The sequence below is a fragment of the Nerophis ophidion genome, linkage group LG18 (genome assembly GCF_033978795.1).
Source record: "Nerophis ophidion isolate RoL-2023_Sa linkage group LG18, RoL_Noph_v1.0, whole genome shotgun sequence".
Taxonomy (NCBI): Eukaryota; Metazoa; Chordata; class Actinopteri; order Syngnathiformes; family Syngnathidae; genus Nerophis; species Nerophis ophidion.
The window spans coordinates 36696041-36715878 of record NC_084628.1 but is presented as its reverse complement, the minus strand read 5'-3'; the positions used below and the strand labels follow the sequence as shown (position 1 = coordinate 36715878).

General features: G+C 42.9%; 1 protein-coding gene across 1 annotated transcript in view; it reads left to right on the top strand.

Moving 5' to 3' along the window:
* Positions 1 to 19838, top strand: part of zbtb16b (zinc finger and BTB domain containing 16b) — a 120658-nt gene that overhangs the window by 16904 nt on the left and 83916 nt on the right. The window contains exon 3 of the mRNA XM_061878062.1: positions 19222 to 19319. Within this exon, the coding sequence (XP_061734046.1) occupies positions 19222 to 19319 (98 nt within the window). The remainder of the gene's footprint in view (positions 1 to 19221; positions 19320 to 19838) is intronic.

Sequence of the window (19838 nt, the reverse complement as noted above, 5' to 3'; positions counted from 1 at the left end):
ACAATAATACAGGACACGTTAACGTCATACTCCAATCTAAAATACCAATAAACATACCTATATACTCAAATATGTCTCTTAACACCGCACTCACTGATACTGCTCATTAGCTGGCAATGTAGCTAGGCGCTAATCGCTCACTAGCCTAAATGCTAACAATAATACAGGACACGTTAACGTCATACTCCAATCTAAAATACCAATAAACATACCTATATACTCAAATATGTCTCTTAACACCGCACTCACTGATACTGCTCATTAGCTGGCAATGTAGCTAGGCGCTAATCGCTCACTAGCCTAAATGCTAACAATAATACAGGACACGTTAACGTCACACTCCAATCCAAAATACAAAAATAAACATATTTAGATACTCAAATATGTCTCTTAAAAACACCGCACTCACTGATACTGCTCATTTGTAGTGCACTGATTGCTAGCTAGCTTAAATGCTAACAGAATACAAGACACATTAACGTATTTAACCATTTATAACGTTATATACCAATTTGAAATACAAAAATAAACATTTAAATACTAGAAAAATAAGTTTTTGAAGGACACCACACAAACTGATACTGCTAATTTGCTGGCAGTACCATAGCTAGCGCGCTAATCGCTCGCTAGATGAAATGCTAACTTGAATACAAGACACGTCAACGTATTTACCCAATTCTAACGTCATACTCCAATATAAAATACGAAAATAAACATATTTAGATACTGAAATGTCTCTTAAAAACTCAAAGATACTGCTCGTTTGCTGGCAACAACACAGCTAGCACGCTAATCGCGAGCTAGCTGAAATGCTAACATGAATACAAGACACATTAACATTATTTAATGTTTCTCCTGCCAAGCTAAGTATTTTGTGTGTTATTTATTTTTTAAATACATCTTGGTTAAAAGATTCCAATGTGTACATTTTGAGCACATCCAACAATACTCTAAAAATAATAATAAACGTGAAATTAAGTTTTTTTGTTACATTCCTAGTTGTGACGCAGTGAGACTTTCTGGAAAGTTCTGATGCCTTGTTGTGATTTAGAGACGAAGGATGACCCAATCCACTTTAAATTATATAGCACACTTAAAAATACAATATAAATTTTAAAGTGCTGTTAAGACAAATACTAGGAGAGTCAGTAATATAAAACATTTAAGTACAAAAGAGTAAATACATAGAAAATAAAAATAGACAAAAAATCAGACAAGTTTCATACTGGTTTGAAAGCCAAAGAGTAAAAATGTGTTTTAAGATGTGATTTAAAAGTCATTAAAAAGGGAATTAATAGCAAGAGGGATATCGATCCAACGTTTTGGAGCCAGAGCACCTCTGGATTTTAAACGGGTTTTTGGGACGGCAAGAAAAAACTGATCAGCTGACCTCAGAGACCTTATGCGGGTGAACATTTTTTAAAAGGTCTGACATATATTAAGGCGCGAATCCGTTAATAGATTTAAAGACAAACAGTACTTTAAAATGAAGTGAAAGCCAGTGAAGGGATGCTAAAATGTGTTTTTTAGTGCCACTTAAAAGTCGAGGAGCAGCAATTTGGATTGAGGCCAACGGAGTTGCAGTAGTTCAAACGTGATGAAATAAAAGCAGGGATTACCCGCTTAAAGTCGTTAAAAGATAAAACTGATTTCATTTTGGCTAAAAGTCTGAGATGATAAAAACTAAATCGTACTACGGAGTTCAATCAATCAACCAATCAATGTTTATTTATATAGCCATAAATCATAAGTGCCTCAAAGGGCTGCACAAACCACAACGACATCCTCGGTACGGCCCTCGTAAGGGCAAGGAAAAACTCACCCCAGTGGGATGTTGATAAGGATGACTATGAGAAACCTTGGAGAGGACCACATATGTGGGCAACCCCCCCACCCAGGGGACCGAAAGCAATGGATGTCGAGCGGATCTAACATAATATTGTGAAAGTCCAATCCATAGTGGATCTAACGTAACCGTGAAAATCAAGTCCAAAGTGGATCCAATATAGTAGCGAGAGTCCCATCCAAGGTGGAGCCAGCAGGAAACCAGTTAACCTGCTGCTCCGATTTAAGACCATCGTCAAACTTAAATCCAAGATTTGTGAGTGGGTTTTAAATAAGGCATCAGGGGTGCAGGTCACTGGGGGGAACAATCTGTTTGACTTTTTACTCCAATAAAATAATTTCAATCTTGTTCTCATTTAAGTTTGGAAAGTTTACCGCTAACCATGCTTTTATGTCCCGAAGACAATTTAAAAGTGATTTTAAACTAGCTTGGTCCGCATTGACGGCAGTAAGTCGGACTCATTTCCAGGGAGGGTCGGACTCCGCGAAGGCTGCCCTTGTTACCGATTCTGTTCATAACGTTTTAGGACAGAATTTCTAGGCACAGTCAAAACGTTGAGGGGATCCGGTTTGGTGGCTGCAGGATTACGTCTCTACTTTTAGCAGATGAAGTGGTCCTGATGGCTTCATCTGGCCTGGATCTTCAGCTCTCACTGGACCGGTTCGCAGCAGAGTGTGAAGCGACTGGGATGGTTATCAGCACCTCCAAGTCCGAGTCCATGGTTCTCGCCCGGGAAAGGGTGGAGTGCCATCTAAGGGTTGGGGAGGAGCTTTTGCCCTCCAAGTACCTTGGAGACTTGTTCAGGAGTGGGGGAAGATTGGATCGTGAGATCGACAAGCGGATAGGTGCGGTGTCTTCAGTAATGCGGACGCTGTATCGATCAGTTGGGGTGAAGAAGGAGCTGAGCCAGAAGGCAAAGCTCTCAATTTACCAGTTGATCCTCGTTCCCAACCTCACCTATGATCATGAGCTTTGGGTTATGACCGAAAGGACAAGATCACGGGTACAAGCAGCCGAAATGAGTTAACTTCGCCGGGTGGCGGGTCCCTCTCTTAGAGATAGGGTGAGAAGCTCTGCCATCTGGGGGGAGCTCAAAGTAAAGCCACTGCTCCTCCACATGGAGAGGATCCAGATGATGTGGTCCTGAGGGCTTCATCCGGCCAAGATCTCCAGCTCTCAGTGGATCGGTTCGCAGCTCAGTGTGAAGTGACTGGGATGAGAATCAGCAACTCCAAATCATATTCCATGGTTCTCGCCGGGAAAAGGGTGGAATGCCATCTAAGGGTTAGGGAGGAGCTCTTGCCCTAAGCGGAGGAGTTCAAGTACCTCGGAGACTTGTTCACGAGTGGGGGAAGTGTGGATCGTGAGATCGACAAGCGGATCGGTATGGGGTCTTCAGTAATGTGGATGCCGTATCGATCAGTTGTGGTGAAGAAGGAGCTGAGCCAGAAGGCAAAGCTCTCAATTTACCTTTTGATCCTCGTTCCCATCCTCACCTATGGTCATGAGCTTTGGGTTGTGACCGAAAGGACAATATCACGACGGGTACAAGCGGCCGAAATGAGTTTCCTACGCCGGGTGGTGGGTCTCTCCCTTAGAGATAGGGTGAGAAGCTCTGTCATCCGGGAGGAACTCAAAGTAAAGCCGCCGCTCCTCCACAGGGAGAGGAGCCAGATGAGGTGGTTCGGGCGTCTGGTCAGGATGCCACCCGAACGCCTCCCCAGGGAGGTGTTTAGGGCATGTCTGACCTTTAGGAGGCCACGGGGAAGACCCAGGACACTTTGGGAAGACTATGTCTCCCGGATGGCCTGGGAACGCCTCAGAATCCCCCAGGAAGAGCTGGAGGAAGTGACTGGGGAGAGGAAAGTCTGGGCTTCCCTGCTTAGACTGCTGCCCCCGCAACCCGACCTCGGATAAGCGGAAGAAAATGGATGGGACATAGATTTGCTTATCATTCGAGTAAAGTATAATGATGATGGGTACCTCCCAGCGTCCTCGTGTTGCTCTCTTTTGATCGTTCCTGTATTGACAAGGTTGTCACTTCCCATTTTGTCTCGTTGGCACCAAAGTTAGCATTTAGCACCCACGCCAGCTTCTATTAGCTCGACTTCGGGCGTTCATAATTGCCACTTGATTCATTACCCAAAAAAAAACAAGGAAGCAAAACAGGATTCTTCATCCCTCAAATCGCATCTAACCGTCCTTGGCGGCACCAACCTCCCGGACCCGTGACTGAAATTTCAGGTTCGTGCCGGCCTGGAATCCTGTGGGATATTTAGTGATGTGCGGGCTTACTCATGGAGACGGACATGCGCATGTCTGCGGGCCGAGGAGAGAGAGGGAGGGATGGTGTGGCGCTGGTTCTGCTTGAGGACGTAGTGAAGCTGCAGTAGGTCCGTAACCAGGTCACTGAGCATGCACCTGGTCCGTGGATTGACATTTGGTAGTGCTTGCTGACACAATTTCTCCGGGAGCGGTTTTGAAGCTGGACAAAACTCGAAAATTTGAGATCTCAAATAGAGAGTTATTTGGTGTGTTGTGAGGAATGGTGGGGCTTTTAGGGATTGGTGGCTTGAAATCAGTTAAACTTTTAACACATTAAGACAGGTTTTAGTTAAACCACTTGGTACTGTTTTACTAATCATCAAGCTGGCAAAACTGGGCTTTGAGAAGTTAAATGAAAGGTTGAATGTTTTGAGGGTTAAACAATTTTAAATAAGCCTCCCTGGAAAAGGGTGGAGTGCCATCTAGGGGTTGGGGAGGAGACCTTCCCCCAAGTGGAGGATTTCAAGTACCTAGGAGTCTTGTTCACGAGTGAGGGAAGAGTGGATCGTGAGGTCGACAGGCGGATCGGTGCGGCGTCTTCAGTAATGCGGACGCTGTTTCGATGCATTGTGGTGAAGAAGGAGCTGAGGCAAAGCTCTCAATTTCCCAATCAATCCAGGTTCCCATCCTCACCTATGGTCATGAGCTTTGGGTTATGACCGAAAGGACAAGATCACGGCCCAAATGAGTTTCCTCCGCCGTGTGGCGGTCTCTCCCTTAGAGATAGGGTGAGAAGCTCTGTCATCCGGGAGGAACTCAAAGTAAAGCTGCTGCTCCTTCACATTATTAACCATTCTTCTATGTCCCACTCTCCCTTGTGGAGGGGGTCCGGTCCGATCCGGTGGCCATGTACTGCTTGCCTGTGTATCGGCTGGGGACATCTCTGCGATGCTGATCCGCCTCCGCTTGGGATGGTTTCCTGCTGGCTCCGCTGTGAACGGGACTCTCGCTGCTGTGTTGGATCCGCTTTGGACTGGACTCTCGCGACTGTGTTGGATCCATTGTGGATTGAACTTTCACAGTATCATGTTAGACCCGCTCGACATCCATTGCTTTCCTCCTCTCTAAGGTTCTCATAGTCATCATTGTCACCGACGTCCCACTGGGTCATTATTGTCACCGATGTCCCACTGGGTGTGAGTTTTCCTTGCCCTTATGTGGGCCTACCGAGGATGTCGTGGTGGTTTGTGCAGCCCTTTGAGACACTAGTGATTTAGGGCTATATAAGTAAACATTGATTGATTGATTGATTGAATAATAAAGAAATTACTTCTTACCATTAACGCAACTTCTTGAACATAAAAATGCATGAGAATACTTTATATTTTGAATGTTATTTTTAACACTGTGATTACAAGTGGAATTATTCATTACTTATCCTGTTAAGCAATGTCAGCTCAGGTTTATCCGAGAGCCAGATGCAGTCATCAAAAGAGCCACATCTGGCTCTAGAGCCATAGGTTCCCTACCCCTGCTGTAGCTCTTGTCTCAAAGTATCAATCAATCAATGTTTACTGATATAGCCCAGAATCACGAGTGTCTCAAAGGGCTGCACAAGCCACGACGACATCCTCGGCTCAGATCCCACATCAGGGCAAGGAAAAACTCAACCCAATGGGACAATGAGAAACTTTGCAGTGAAGCAGATGTGGGGACTACCCTCAGTAGTTGTACTGTCATTAACTGTACTAACCCTGGCTTGTTTGGAGGTTTTTGCTGTTTTCCCGTGTGTAGTCTTTTACTTCTTGTCCCGTGCTCCTATTTTGGTGGCTTTTTCCTGTTTTGTTGGTATTTTCCTGGAGCAGTTTCATGTCTTCCTTGAACATTCCCCGCACCTGCTTTGAATTGTGCGGACTCTATCCTTCTTTGTGTGGATATTGTTGTCATGTGCGTGGATATACAAACCATGTTTCCATATGAGTTGGGAAATTGTGTTAGATGTAAATATAAACGGAATACAATGATTTTAAAATCATTTTCAACCCATATTCAGTTGAATATGCTACAAAGACAACATATTTGCTGTTCAAACTCATAAAATTTGTATTTTTTTTTTTGCAAATAATAACTTGGAATTTCATGGCTGCAACATGTGCCAAAGTAGTTGGGAAAGGGCATGTTCACCACTGTGTTACATCACCTTTTCTTTTAACAACACTCAATAACAATTTGGGAACTGAGGAAGCGAATTGTTGAAGCTTTGAAAGTGGAATTCTTTCCCATTCTTGTTTTATGTAGAGCTTCAGTCGTTCAACAGTCCGCTGTCGTATTTTACGCTTCATAATGCGCCACACATTTTCGATGGGAGACAGGTCTGGACTGCAGGCGGGCCAGAAAAGTACCCGCAGTCCCTTTTCACGAAGCCACGCTGTTGTAACACGTGCTAAATGTGGCTTGGCATTGTCTTGCTGAAATAAGCAGGGGCGTCCATGAAAAAGACGGCGCTTAGATGGCAGCATATGTTGTTCCAAAACCTGTATGTACCTTTCAGCATTAATGGTGCCTTCACAGATGTGTAAGTTACCCATGCCTTGGGCACTAATGCACCCCCATACCATCACAGATGCTGGCTTTTGAACTTTGCGTGGATAACAGTCTGGATGGTTTGCTTCCCCTTTGGTCCGGATGACACAATGTCAAATATTTCCCGAAACAATTTGAAATGTGGACTCGTCAGAACACAGAACACTTTTCCACTTTAGATCAGTCCATCTTAGATGATCTCGGGCCCAAAGAAGCCGGCAGCGTTTCTGGATGTTGTTGATAAATGGCTTTCGCTTTGCATAGTAGAGCTTTAACTTGCGCTTGCAGATGTAGCGACAAACTGTATTTAGTGACAGTGGTTTTCTGAAGTGTTCCTGAGCCCATGTGGTGATATCCTTTAGAGATTGATGTCAGTTTTTGATACAGTGCCGTCTGAGGGATCGAAGGTCACGGTCATTCAATGTTGGTTTCCGGCCATGCCGCTTACATGGAGTGATTTCTCCAGATTCTCTGAACCTTTTGATGATATTATGGACCGTAGATGTTGAAATCCCTAAATTTCTTGCAATTGCACTTTGAGAAACGTTGTTCTTAAACTGTTTGACTATTTGCTCACGCAGTTGTGGACAAAGGGGTGTACCTCGCCCCCATCCTTTCTTGTGAAAGACTGCGCATTTTTTCAGAAGCTTTTTTTTTTATACCCAATCATGGCACCCACCTGTTCCCAATTAGCCTGCACACCTGTGGGATGTTCCAAATAAGTGTTTGATGAGCATTCCTCAACTTTATCAGTATGTATTGCCACCTTTCCCAACTTATTTGTCATGTGTTGCTGGCATCAAATCGTAAAGATAATGATTTGCAAAAAAAAAAAATGTTTATCAGTTTGAACATCAAATATGTTGTCTTTGTAGCATATTCAACTGAATATGGGTTGAAAATGATTTGCAAATCATTGTATTCCGTTTATATTTACATGTAACTGGGGTTTGTATTTTGTGGACGCCGTCTGCTCCACGCGCCGTAAGTCTTTGCTGTTGTCCAGCATTCTGTTTTTGTTTACTTAGCAGCCAGTTCAGTTTTAGTTTTGTTTCCCAAAGCCTTCCCTAAGCTTCAATGCCTTTAGTTAATTTTTGGTTGAAGCGTTAGATACCTTTTTAACCGTGTCATAATAATCCCCTCAATTGCCCCCCAAAATGGATTAACTATCTGGAATATAAAGTCAATACAACATACATCCATAAACGCGGATGCATATGCAAAAAAGCCAATATATTTATCTGGACAGTAATCTATTTATATCTGCACCATTCTGCTCTTTTATCCTGCACTACCATGAGCTAATGTAACAAAATTCCGTTACCTGTACTGTAAAGTTCAAATTCGAATGACAATAAAAAGGAAGTCTAATCTAGTCCAAGTCTAGTCTACACGCTGGATCCCGCATATTGTGTTTACGACAAACCATGTTCCCGGCATCTACAAAGCAGATAAATGTGTTATGAGATGGTGACTTGTCCAGGGTGTACACTGCCTTCCGCCCGAATGCAGCTGAGATAGGCTCCAGCGCCCCACGCAACCCCAGAGGGGACAAGCGGTAGTAAATGGATAGATGTATGGATGTTTTTAACTCAATTAGGTGAAATTACATAATCTCCCACGGCACACCAGACTGTATCTGACGGCACACTAGTGCCACGGCGCAGTGGTTGAAAAACACTACTCTAAGTAGAATGACAGGGAAAAAAAAAACAAACAAACAGGGTAAACAGTCTGGAGTTTGCTGAAAACACAAAATATGCTCCAAAACAAAAATAATTCTGGGAAGTCCTAGTCATATTCGGTTCTCCAAAGGCAAGCTCATGTTGCTACTCGCCCAGACTTCCCTCACCCCAGCCACTTCGTCCAGCTCTTCCCGGGGAATCCCGAGGCGTTCCCAGGCCAGCCGAGAGACATAGTCTTCCCAACGTATCCTGGGTCATCCCCGTGTCCTCCTACTGGTCGGACGTATCCTTATCGCCTCCCTAGGGAGGCCTCCGGGTGGCATCCTGACCGGCTTTACTCTGAGGTCCTCCCGGATGACAGACCTTCTCACCCTGTCTCTAAGAGAGAGCCCCGACACCCGGTGGAGGAAGCTCATTCACCCATGATCTTGTTCTTTCGGTCATAACCCAAAGCTCGTGACCATAGGTGAGGATGGGAACCTAGATTGATTGGTAAATTGAGAGCTTTGCCTCAGCTCCTTCTTCACCACAATGGATCGAAACAGCGTCCGCATTACTGAAGACGCGGCACCGATCCGCCTGTCGACCTCACGATCCTCTCTTCCCTCACTCGTGAACAAGACTCCGAGGTACTTGAACTCCTCCACTTGGAGCAGGGTCTCCCCCCCCAACCCGGACATGGCACTCCACCCTTTTTCCGGGCGAGAACCATGGACTCTGACATGGAGGTGCTGATTCCCATCCCAGTCGCTTCACACTCGGCTGCGAACCGATCCAGTGAAAGCTGAAGATCCTGGCCTGATGAAGCCATCAGGACCACATCATCTGGCTCCTCTCGATGTGGAGGAGCAGCGGCTTTACTTTGAGCTCCTTCCGGATTTCAGAGCTTCTCACCCTAAGGGAGAGCCACGCCACCCGACAGAGGATACTCATTTTGGCCGCTTGTACCCGTGATCTTGTCCTTTCGGTCATAACCCAAAGCTCATGACCGTAGGTGAGGATGGGAACGTAGCTCGACTGGTAAATTGAGAGCTTTGCCTTCTGGCTCAGCTCCTTCTTCACCACTACGGATCGATACAGTACTGAAGACGCCGCACCGATCCGCCTGTCAATCTCACCATCCACTCTTCCCTCACTCGTGAACAAGACCCCGAGGTACTTGAACTCCTCCACTTGGGGCAGGGTCTCCTCCCCAACCCGGAGATGGCACTCCGTCCTTTGTCCGGGCGAGTACCATGGACTCGGACTTGGAGGTGCTGATGTACAAATGTTTTTTTGTTGGTCCGTCTGGTTTCCAGTGTTTCGCCGTGAACTCTTCGGAGGCTGTGTGTGAGCGGGGTGACGTGAGGATAAAAGTGCAGATGCCTCGCATGCTTGCATGTGTGAGATATGATATGATGGCTTCTGCTGCCTGCGGAGCATCAGAAAATTGTCTCCCTTTCTCCTCTTCGTTGCAGCTACGTTTGTGTGTGTGTGTGTGTGTGTGTGTGTGTGTGTGTGTGTGTGTGTGTGTGTGTGTTCTGGGAATGTTTACTTAATGGGGACATCGCTCTGTTTACACAGTCACTTTTAGGGGACCTCTGACGGTATGAGGACCAAAGAACAGGACCCCTAAAGGGAAACCTTTTTACATGATAGTCAGATCCATTCTGAAGATCCCGAAGTGAAAAATGTGTTATCCTGGCACTAATAGGACTGTGTTTAGTTAAAACTAATATATTTTTCCAAAAACAAAATCTGGTTTAGTGCTCCTAAGGATGACATTTTCATACAGTATGATTATAAAATATTACTACCATAAAGTATGATTCACATTCAGAATTGTCTGTCCTATATATGGTAGTTGGAGTGGCAGACAACTTCATTACTGCTAAATAGCAGTTTTCAGTCATGTCACAGAACATGCAGGATTTGCTTTAACATTTAAGTGGTGAAACTTCCTATAAGAGGACAACTCTTACAGGAAGTAAGAAGACATTTATAGGAAGTAAATCTTAGATCATGTCACATTAAATATGAACTTCCATCCATCCATCCATTACCTACCGCTTATTGCCTTTGGGGTCGCGGGGGGCGCTGGTGCCTAACTCAGCTACAATGAGGCGGAAGGCGGGGTACATCCTGGACAAGTCGCCACCTCATCACAGTAATACAAACTTTTAAAAATATATATTTAAATGGTCCTCAGTAGTCACGTATAAATTTGTGTGAATTATGCAAAATTATTAAAATTTGGCCCCCATGAACCATATTAACTCTTTTCCCCCAGGGTCCCCAGTAAGTCTGATCAGCACATTACTTCATCAATCCAGAGATTTAAAGACGTGTATGAGCTAACTGGGCAGTGGCCATTTTACCTCATATTTTTTATGCCTCCATAACCTGTAGAAAGGGTGGTCCCCACAAGTCATGAACAAAAACTTGGTCCCCATTTCAAGTGATAACCAGTACGTGTGTTTGTGTGTGTGTGTGTGTGTGTGTGTGTGTTCTGGCAATGCTGACTTAATGGGGACATTGCTCTGTTTACACAGTCACTTTTAGGGGACCTTTGAGGGTATAGGGGCCAAAGAACAGGTCCCCTGAAGGGAAACCTTTTTAAATGATAGTCAGATCCATTATGAAGATCCTAAAGTGAAAAATGTGTTATCCTGACATTAATAGAGCTGTGCTTAGTTAAAACTAATATATATTTCCTTTTTAAATGATTCTGAGGATCATGTCATATTTATTTTCAACTTTTTTTTTCTTTTTAATAAATGGTCCTCAGTAGTCACGTACAAATTTGTGTGAATTATGCAACATTATTAAAATTTGGCCCCCATGAACCATATTAACTATTTTCCCCCAGGGTCCCCAGTAAGTCTGATCAGCACATTACTTCATCGATCCAGAGATTTAAAGACGTGTATGAGCTAACTGGGCAGTGGCCATTTTACCTCATATTTTGTATGCCTCCACAACCTGTAGAAAGGGTGGTGCCCACAATGTATGAACAAAAACTTGGTCCCCATTTCAAGTGATAACCAGTATGTGTGTGTGTGTGTGTGTGTTCTGGCAATGCTGACTTAATGGGGACATCGGTCTGTTTACACAGTCACCTTTAGGTGACCTCTGAGGGTATGGGGACCAAAAAACAGGTCCCCTAAAGGAAAACCTTTTTAAAGGATTCTGAGGTTCATGTCATATTTAATAACTTTTTTTTAAATGGTCCTCTGTAGTCACGTACAAATTTGTGTGAATCATGCAAAATTATTAAAATTTGGTCCCCATGAACCATATGAACTGTTTTCCCCAGGGTCCCCAGTAAGTCTGATCAGCACATTACTTCATCAATCCAGAGATTTAAAGACGTGTATGAGCTTCCTGGGCAGTGGCCATTTTACTTCTTTTTTTTTTTTATGCCTCCACAACCTGTAGAAAGGGTGGTCCCCACAATGTATGATCTAAAAATTGGTCCCCAATCCAAATAATAACCAGTGTGGGTGTGTGTTCTGGCAATGCTGACTTTATGGGGACATCGCTCTGTTAACACAGTCAACCTTTAGGGGACCTCTGACGGTATGGGGACCAAAGAACAGGTCCCCTAAAGAGAAACCTTTACAAATGATTCTGAGGATCATGTCACATTTAATTTCAACTTGTTTTTATTTTAATTTTTTTTAAATAAATGGTCCTCAGTAGTCACGTACAAATTTGTGTGAATAATGCAGCATTATTAAAATATGGCCCCCATGAACCATATTAACTCTTTTCCCCCAGGGTCCCCAGTAAGTCTGATCAGCACATTACTTCATCAATCCAGAGATTTAAAGACGTGTATGAGCTAACTCGGCAGTGGCCATTTTACCTCATATTTCTTTTGCCTCCACAACCTGTAGAAAGGGTGGTCCCCACAAGGTATGATCAAAAACTTGGTCCCCATTTCAAATGATAACCAGTGTGTGTGTGTGTGTGTGTGTGTGTGTGTGTGTGTGTGTGTGTGTGTGTGTGTGTGTGTGTGTGTGTGCGCGTGTGTGTGTTGGTGTTCTGGCAATGCTGACTTAATGGGGACATCGCTCTGTTTACACAGTCAACCTTCAGCGGACCTCTGAGGGTATGGGGACCAAAGAACAGGACCCCTAAAGGGAAACCTTTTTAAATGATTCTGAGGATCATGTCACATTTAATTTCAACTTTTATTTATTTATTTTTTAAATAAACGGTCCTCAGTAGTCACGTACAAATGTGTGTGAATTATGCACCATCATTAAAATTTGGTCCACATGAACGATATGAACTCTTTTTTTCCCAGGGTCCCCAGTAAGTCTGATCAGCACATTACTTCATCAATCCAGAGATTCAAAGACGTGTATGAGCTAACTGGGCAGTGGCCATTTTACCTCATTTTTTTAAGCCTCCACAACCTGTAGAAAGGGTGGTCCCCACAAGTCATGATCTAAAAATTGGTCCCCAATCCAAATGATTACCAGTGTGTGTGTGTGTGTGTGTGTATGTGTGTGTTCTGGCAATGCTGACTTAATGGGGACATCGCTCTGTTTACACAGTCACTTTGAGGGTATGGGCACCAAAAAACAGGACCCCTAAAGGGAAACCTTTTTAAATGATAGTCAGATCCATTCTGAAGATCCTGAAGTGAAAAATGTGTTATCCTGGCATTAATAGAGCTGTGCTTAGTTAAAACTAATACTTTTTTCCTTTTTAAATGATTCTGAGGATCATGTCATATTTAATTTCAACTTTTTTTTTCTTTTTAATAAATGGTCCTCAGTAGTCACGTACAAATTTGTGTGAATTATGCAAAATTATTACAATTTGGTCCCCATGGACAATATTAACTCTTTTTCCCCAGGGTCCCCAGTAAGTCTGATCAGCACATTACTTCATCGATCGAGAGATTTAAAGACGTGTATGAGCTAACTGGGCAGTGGCCATTTTACCTCATATTTCTTATGCCTCCACAACCTGTAGAAAGGGTGGTCCCCACAATGTATGAACAAAAACTTGGTCCCCATTTCAAGTGATAACCAGTACGTGTGTGTGTGTGTGTGAGTGTGTGTGTGTGTGTGTTCGTGTTCTGCCAATGCTGACTTAATGGGGACATCGCTCTGTTTACACAGTCACCTTTAGGTGACCTCTGAGGGTATGGGGACCAAAAAACAGGTCCCCTAAAGGAAAACCTTTTTAAATGATTCTGAGGATCATGTCATATTTAATAACTTTTTTTTTAATAAATGGTCCTCTGTAGTCACATACAAATTTGTGTGAATTATGCAAAATTATTAAAATTTGGTCCCCATGAACCATATGAACTGTTTTCCCCCAGGGTCCCCAGTAAGTCTGATCAGCACATTACGTCATCAACCCAGAGATTTAAAGACGTGTATGAGCTAACTGGGCAGTGGCCATTTTATTAAATGTTTTTATGCCTCCACAACCTGTAGAAAGGGTGGTCCCCACAAGTCATGATCTAAAAATTGGTCCCCAATCCAAATGATAACCAGTGTGTGTGTGTGTGTGTTCTGGCAATGCTGACTTAATGGGGACATCGCTCTGTTAATACAGTCAACCTTTAGGGAACCTCTGATGGTATGGGGACCAAAGAACAGGTCCCCTAAAGAGAAACCTTTACAAATGATTCTGAGGATCATGTCACATTTAATTTCAACTTGTTTTTATTTTTTTTAAATAAATGGTCCTCAGTAGTCACGTACAAATTTGTGTGAATCATGCAAAATTATTAAAATTTGGTCCCCATGAACCATATGAACTGTTTTCCCCAGAGTCCCCAGTAAGTCTGATCAGCACATTACTTCATCAATCCAGAGATTTAAAGACGTGTATGAGCTTCCTGGGCAGTGGCCATTTTACTTCTTTTTTTTTATGCCTCCACAAGCTGTAGAAAGGGTGGTCCCCACAAGTCATGATCTAAAAATTGGACCCCAATCCAAATGATAACCAGTGTGTGTGTGTGTGTGTGTGTGTGTGTGTGTGTGTGTGTGTGTGTGTGTGTTCTGGCAATGCTGACTTTATGGGGACATCGCTCTGTTAACACAGTCAACCTTTAGGGGACCTCTGACGGTATGGGGACCAAAGAACAGGTCCCCTAAAGAGAAACCTTTACAAATGATTCTGAGGATCATGTCACATTTAATTTCTACTTGTTTTTATTTTTTTAATTTTTTTCAAAAAAATGGTCCTCTGTAGTCACGTACAAATTTGTGTGAATCATGCAAAATTATTAAAATTTGGTCCCCATGAACCATATGAACTGTTTTCCCCCAGGGTCCCCAGTAAGTCTGATCAGCACATTACTTCATCAATCCAGAGATTCAAAGACGTGTATGAGCTAACTGGGCAGTGGCCATTTTACCTCATTTTTTTAAGCCTCCACAACCTGTAGAAAGGGTGGTCCCCACAAGTCATGATCTAAAAATTGGTCCCCAATCCAAATGATTACCAGTGTGTGTGTGTGTGTGTGTGTATGTGTGTGTTCTGGCAATGCTGACTTAATGGGGACATCGCTCTGTTTACACAGTCACTTTGAGGGTATGGGCACCAAAAAACAGGACCCCTAAAGGGAAACCTTTTTAAATGATAGTCAGATCCATTCTGAAGATCCTGAAGTGAAAAATGTGTTATCCTGGCATTAATAGAGCTGTGCTTAGTTAAAACTAATACTTTTTTCCTTTTTAAATGATTCTGAGGATCATGTCATATTTAATTTCAACTTTTTTTTTCTTTTTAATAAATGGTCCTCAGTAGTCACGTACAAATTTGTGTGAATTATGCAAAATTATTACAATTTGGTCCCCATGGACAATATTAACTCTTTTTCCCCAGGGTCCCCAGTAAGTCTGATCAGCACATTACTTCATCGATCGAGAGATTTAAAGACGTGTATGAGCTAACTGGGCAGTGGCCATTTTACCTCATATTTCTTATGCCTCCACAACCTGTAGAAAGGGTGGTCCCCACAATGTATGAACAAAAACTTGGTCCCCATTTCAAGTGATAACCAGTACGTGTGTGTGTGTGTGTGTGTGTGTGTGTGAGTGTGTGTGTGTGTGTGTTCGTGTTCTGCCAATGCTGACTTAATGGGGACATCGCTCTGTTTACACAGTCACCTTTAGGTGACCTCTGAGGGTATGGGGACCAAAAAACAGGTCCCCTAAAGGAAAACCTTTTTAAATGATTCTGAGGATCATGTCATATTTAATAACTTTTTTTTAAATAAATGGTCCTCTGTAGTCACATACAAATTTGTGTGAATTATGCAAAATTATTAAAATTTGGTCCCCATGAACCATATGAACTGTTTTCCCCCAGGGTCCCCAGTAAGTCTGATCAGCACATTACGTCATCAACCCAGAGATTTAAAGACGTGTATGAGCTAACTGGGCAGTGGCCATTTTATTAAATGTTTTTATGCCTCCACAACCTGTAGAAAGGGTGGTCCCCACAAGTCATGATCTAAAAATTGGTCCCCAATCCAAATGATAACCAGTGTGTGTGTGTGTTCTGGCAATGCTGACTTAATGGGGACATCGCTCTGTTAATACAGTCAACCTTTAGGGAACCTCTGATGGTATGGGGACCAAAGAACAGGTCCCCTAAAGAGAAACCTTTACAAATGATTCTGAGGATCATGTCACATTTAATTTCAACTTGTTTTTATTTTTTTTAAATAAATGGTCCTCAGTAGTCACGTACAAATTTGTGTGAATCATGCAAAATTATTAAAATTTGGTCCCCATGAACCATATGAACTGTTTTCCCCAGAGTCCCCAGTAAGTCTGATCAGCACATTACTTCATCAATCCAGAGATTTAAAGACGTGTATGAGCTTCCTGGGCAGTGGCCATTTTACTTCTTTTTTTTTATGCCTCCACAAGCTGTAGAAAGGGTGGTCCCCACAAGTCATGATCTAAAAATTGGACCCCAATCCAAATGATAACCAGTGTGTGTGTGTGTGTGTGTGTGTGTGTGTGTGTGTGTGTGTTCTGGCAATGCTGACTTTATGGGGACATCGCTCTGTTAACACAGTCAACCTTTAGGGGACCTCTGACGGTATGGGGACCAAAGAACAGGTCCCCTAAAGAGAAACCTTTACAAATGATTCTGAGGATCATGTCACATTTAATTTCTACTTGTTTTTATTTTTTTATTTTTTTTCAAATAAATGGTCCTCTGTAGTCACGTACAAATTTGTGTGAATCATGCAAAATTATTAAAATTTGGTCCCCATGAACCATATGAACTGTTTTCCCCCAGTGTCCCCAGTAAGTCTGATCAGCACATTACTTCATCAATCCAGAGATTCAAAGACGTGTATGAGCTAACTGGGCAGTGGCCATTTTACCTCATTTTTTTAAGCCTCCACAACCTGTAGAAAGGGTGGTCCCCACAAGTCATGATCTAAAAATTGGTCCCCAATCCAAATGATTACCAGTGTGTGTGTGTGTGTGTGTGTATGTGTGTGTTCTGGCAATGCTGACTTAATGGGGACATCGCTCTGTTTACACAGTCACTTTGAGGGTATGGGCACCAAAAAACAGGACCCCTAAAGGGAAACCTTTTTAAATGATAGTCAGATCCATTCTGAAGATCCTGAAGTGAAAAATGTGTTATCCTGGCATTAATAGAGCTGTGCTTAGTTAAAACTAATACTTTTTTCCTTTTTAAATGATTCTGAGGATCATGTCATATTTAATTTCAACTTTTTTTTTCTTTTTAATAAATGGTCCTCAGTAGTCACGTACAAATTTGTGTGAATTATGCAAAATTATTACAATTTGGTCCCCATGGACAATATTAACTCTTTTTCCCCAGGGTCCCCAGTAAGTCTGATCAGCACATTACTTCATCGATCGAGAGATTTAAAGACGTGTATGAGCTAACTGGGCAGTGGCCATTTTACCTCATATTTCTTATGCCTCCACAACCTGTAGAAAGGGTGGTCCCCACAATGTATGAACAAAAACTTGGTCCCCATTTCAAGTGATAACCAGTACGTGTGTGTGTGTGTGTGTGTGTGTGTGAGTGTGTGTGTGTGTGTGTTCGTGTTCTGCCAATGCTGACTTAATGGGGACATCGCTCTGTTTACACAGTCACCTTTAGGTGACCTCTGAGGGTATGGGGACCAAAAAACAGGTCCCCTAAAGGAAAACCTTTTTAAATGATTCTGAGGATCATGTCATATTTAATAACTTTTTTTTTAATAAATGGTCCTCTGTAGTCACATAGAAATTTGTGTGAATTATGCAAAATTATTAAAATTTGGTCCCCATGAACCATATGAACTGTTTTCCCCCAGGGTCCCCAGTAAGTCTGATCAACACATTACATCATTGATCCAGAGATTCAAAGACGTGTATGAGCTAACTGGGCAGTGGCCATTTTACCTAATTTTTTTTAAGCCTCCACAACCTGTAGAAAGGTTGGTCCCCACAAGTCATGATCTAAAAATTGGTCCCCAATCCAAATGATAACCATTGGGTGTGTGTGTGTGTGTGTGTGTGTGTGTGTTCTGGCAATGCTGACTTAATGGGGACATCGCTCTGTTAACACAGTCAACCTTTAGGGGACCTTTGACGGTATGGGGACCAAAGAACAGGTCCCCTAAAGAGAAACCTTTACAAATGATTCTGAGGATCATGTCACATTTAATTTCTACTTGTTTTTATTTTTTTTATTTTTTTTAAATAAATGGTCCTCTGTAGTCACGTACAAATTTGTGTGAATCATGCAAAATTATTAAAATTTGGTCCCCATGAACCATATGAACTGTTTTCCCCAGAGTCCCCAGTAAGTCTGATCAGCACATTACTTCATCAATCCAGAGATTTAAAGACGTGTATGAGCTTCCTGGGCAGTGGCCATTTTACTTCTTTTTTTTTATGCCTCCACAAGCTGTAGAAAGGGTGGTCCCCACAAGTCATGATCTAAAAATTGGACCCCAATCCAAATGATAACCAGTGTGTGTGTGTGTGTGTGTGTGTGTGTGTGTGTGTGTGTGTGTTCTGGCAATGCTGACTTTATGGGGACATCGCTCTGTTAACACAGTCAACCTTTAGGGGACCTCTGACGGTATGGGGACCAAAGAACAGGTCCCCTAAAGAGAAACCTTTACAAATGATTCTGAGGATCATGTCACATTTAATTTCTACTTGTTTTTATTTTTTTTAAATAAATGGTCCTCAGTAGTCACGTACAAATTTGTGTGAATAATGCAGCATTATTTAAATTTGGTCCCTTAGGGACCATATTAACTCTTTTTCCCCAGGGTCCCCAGTAAGTCTGATCAGCACATTACGTCATCAATCCAGAGATTTAAAGACGTGTATGAGCTAACTGGGCAGTGGCCATTTTACCCCATTTTTTTATGCCTCCACAACCTGTAGAAAGGGTGGTCCCCACAAGTCATGATCTAAAAATTGGTCCCCATTGTAAATGATAACCAGTATGTGTGTGTGTGTGTGTGTGTGTATGTGTGTATGCCCGGTGTCTTGCAGCGCTGGCGGGTGGAGGCACGCGTATACGTCTGCACTCTGAAATTAGCCAGATATCCCATTGTCTGTGTCCTCTCAGCATTCATGCGTTGTGATTCACAACTCCGAGGGGCCTCTTACGCTAATGATGCCACATTCATGCCGAGGGACTCTCGCCGGAATGAAAATATGGCGGCTCTTGTGAGGCGCACAATGACGCGGCGGCGTTTGAGAGACCTTACAGGGAAAAGGCACCGAAACAAAACACTTGTGCTAATATGAGTGCGCCGCTTTTTGTGCCGCTTCTTTTTTTTTCCGCTACCCCCCCTCACAGCCGGTGTTTCTGTTTCCACAGGAGGCTGCATAACGACGAGAAGGGCCACGGCTGCGAATACTGTGGCAAGCACTTCCAGGACAGCATGAGGCTCCGGATGCACATGTTGTCTCACACAGGTACTTGCTAACTCCAAACTAGTATAGTACTGCGATACCAATGAATCATATTTGGCACTATACCGCCTCTACAAAATACCGGTCCCGCGCCCACGTCAAATCATTGCTGCTTTTATTAGCAGAAGAGCATGTTCGGCAGCGCACAATCACAGAGTACTTACAAGCAGACACAGTATGTAGACAGAAAAGGGAGAACGGACGCATTTTGGCTTAAAAACTGAGGATAAAGGTGAAGTTATAAGACTGAAACGCCCTCGGAAAGTGGGGCTTTAAGACATGGCTAGCTAGCTAGCGGCTAATGTCTGTCAGTGTTTTAGCTAGTTCTAAATCACTAATTCTCGCCTCCATTGCGACAAATAAAGTAAGTTTCTTACAAGTAAGGGACAAGGTATAGCTAAACATGCTTCAGTACAAACCGCAGCTCACCGGCATCAAAACGTAAAACAAACGACACCTGACATCCACTATAATGATACCAAGTACAAGCACGTATTTAGTCAATACTACTATGATTACGTC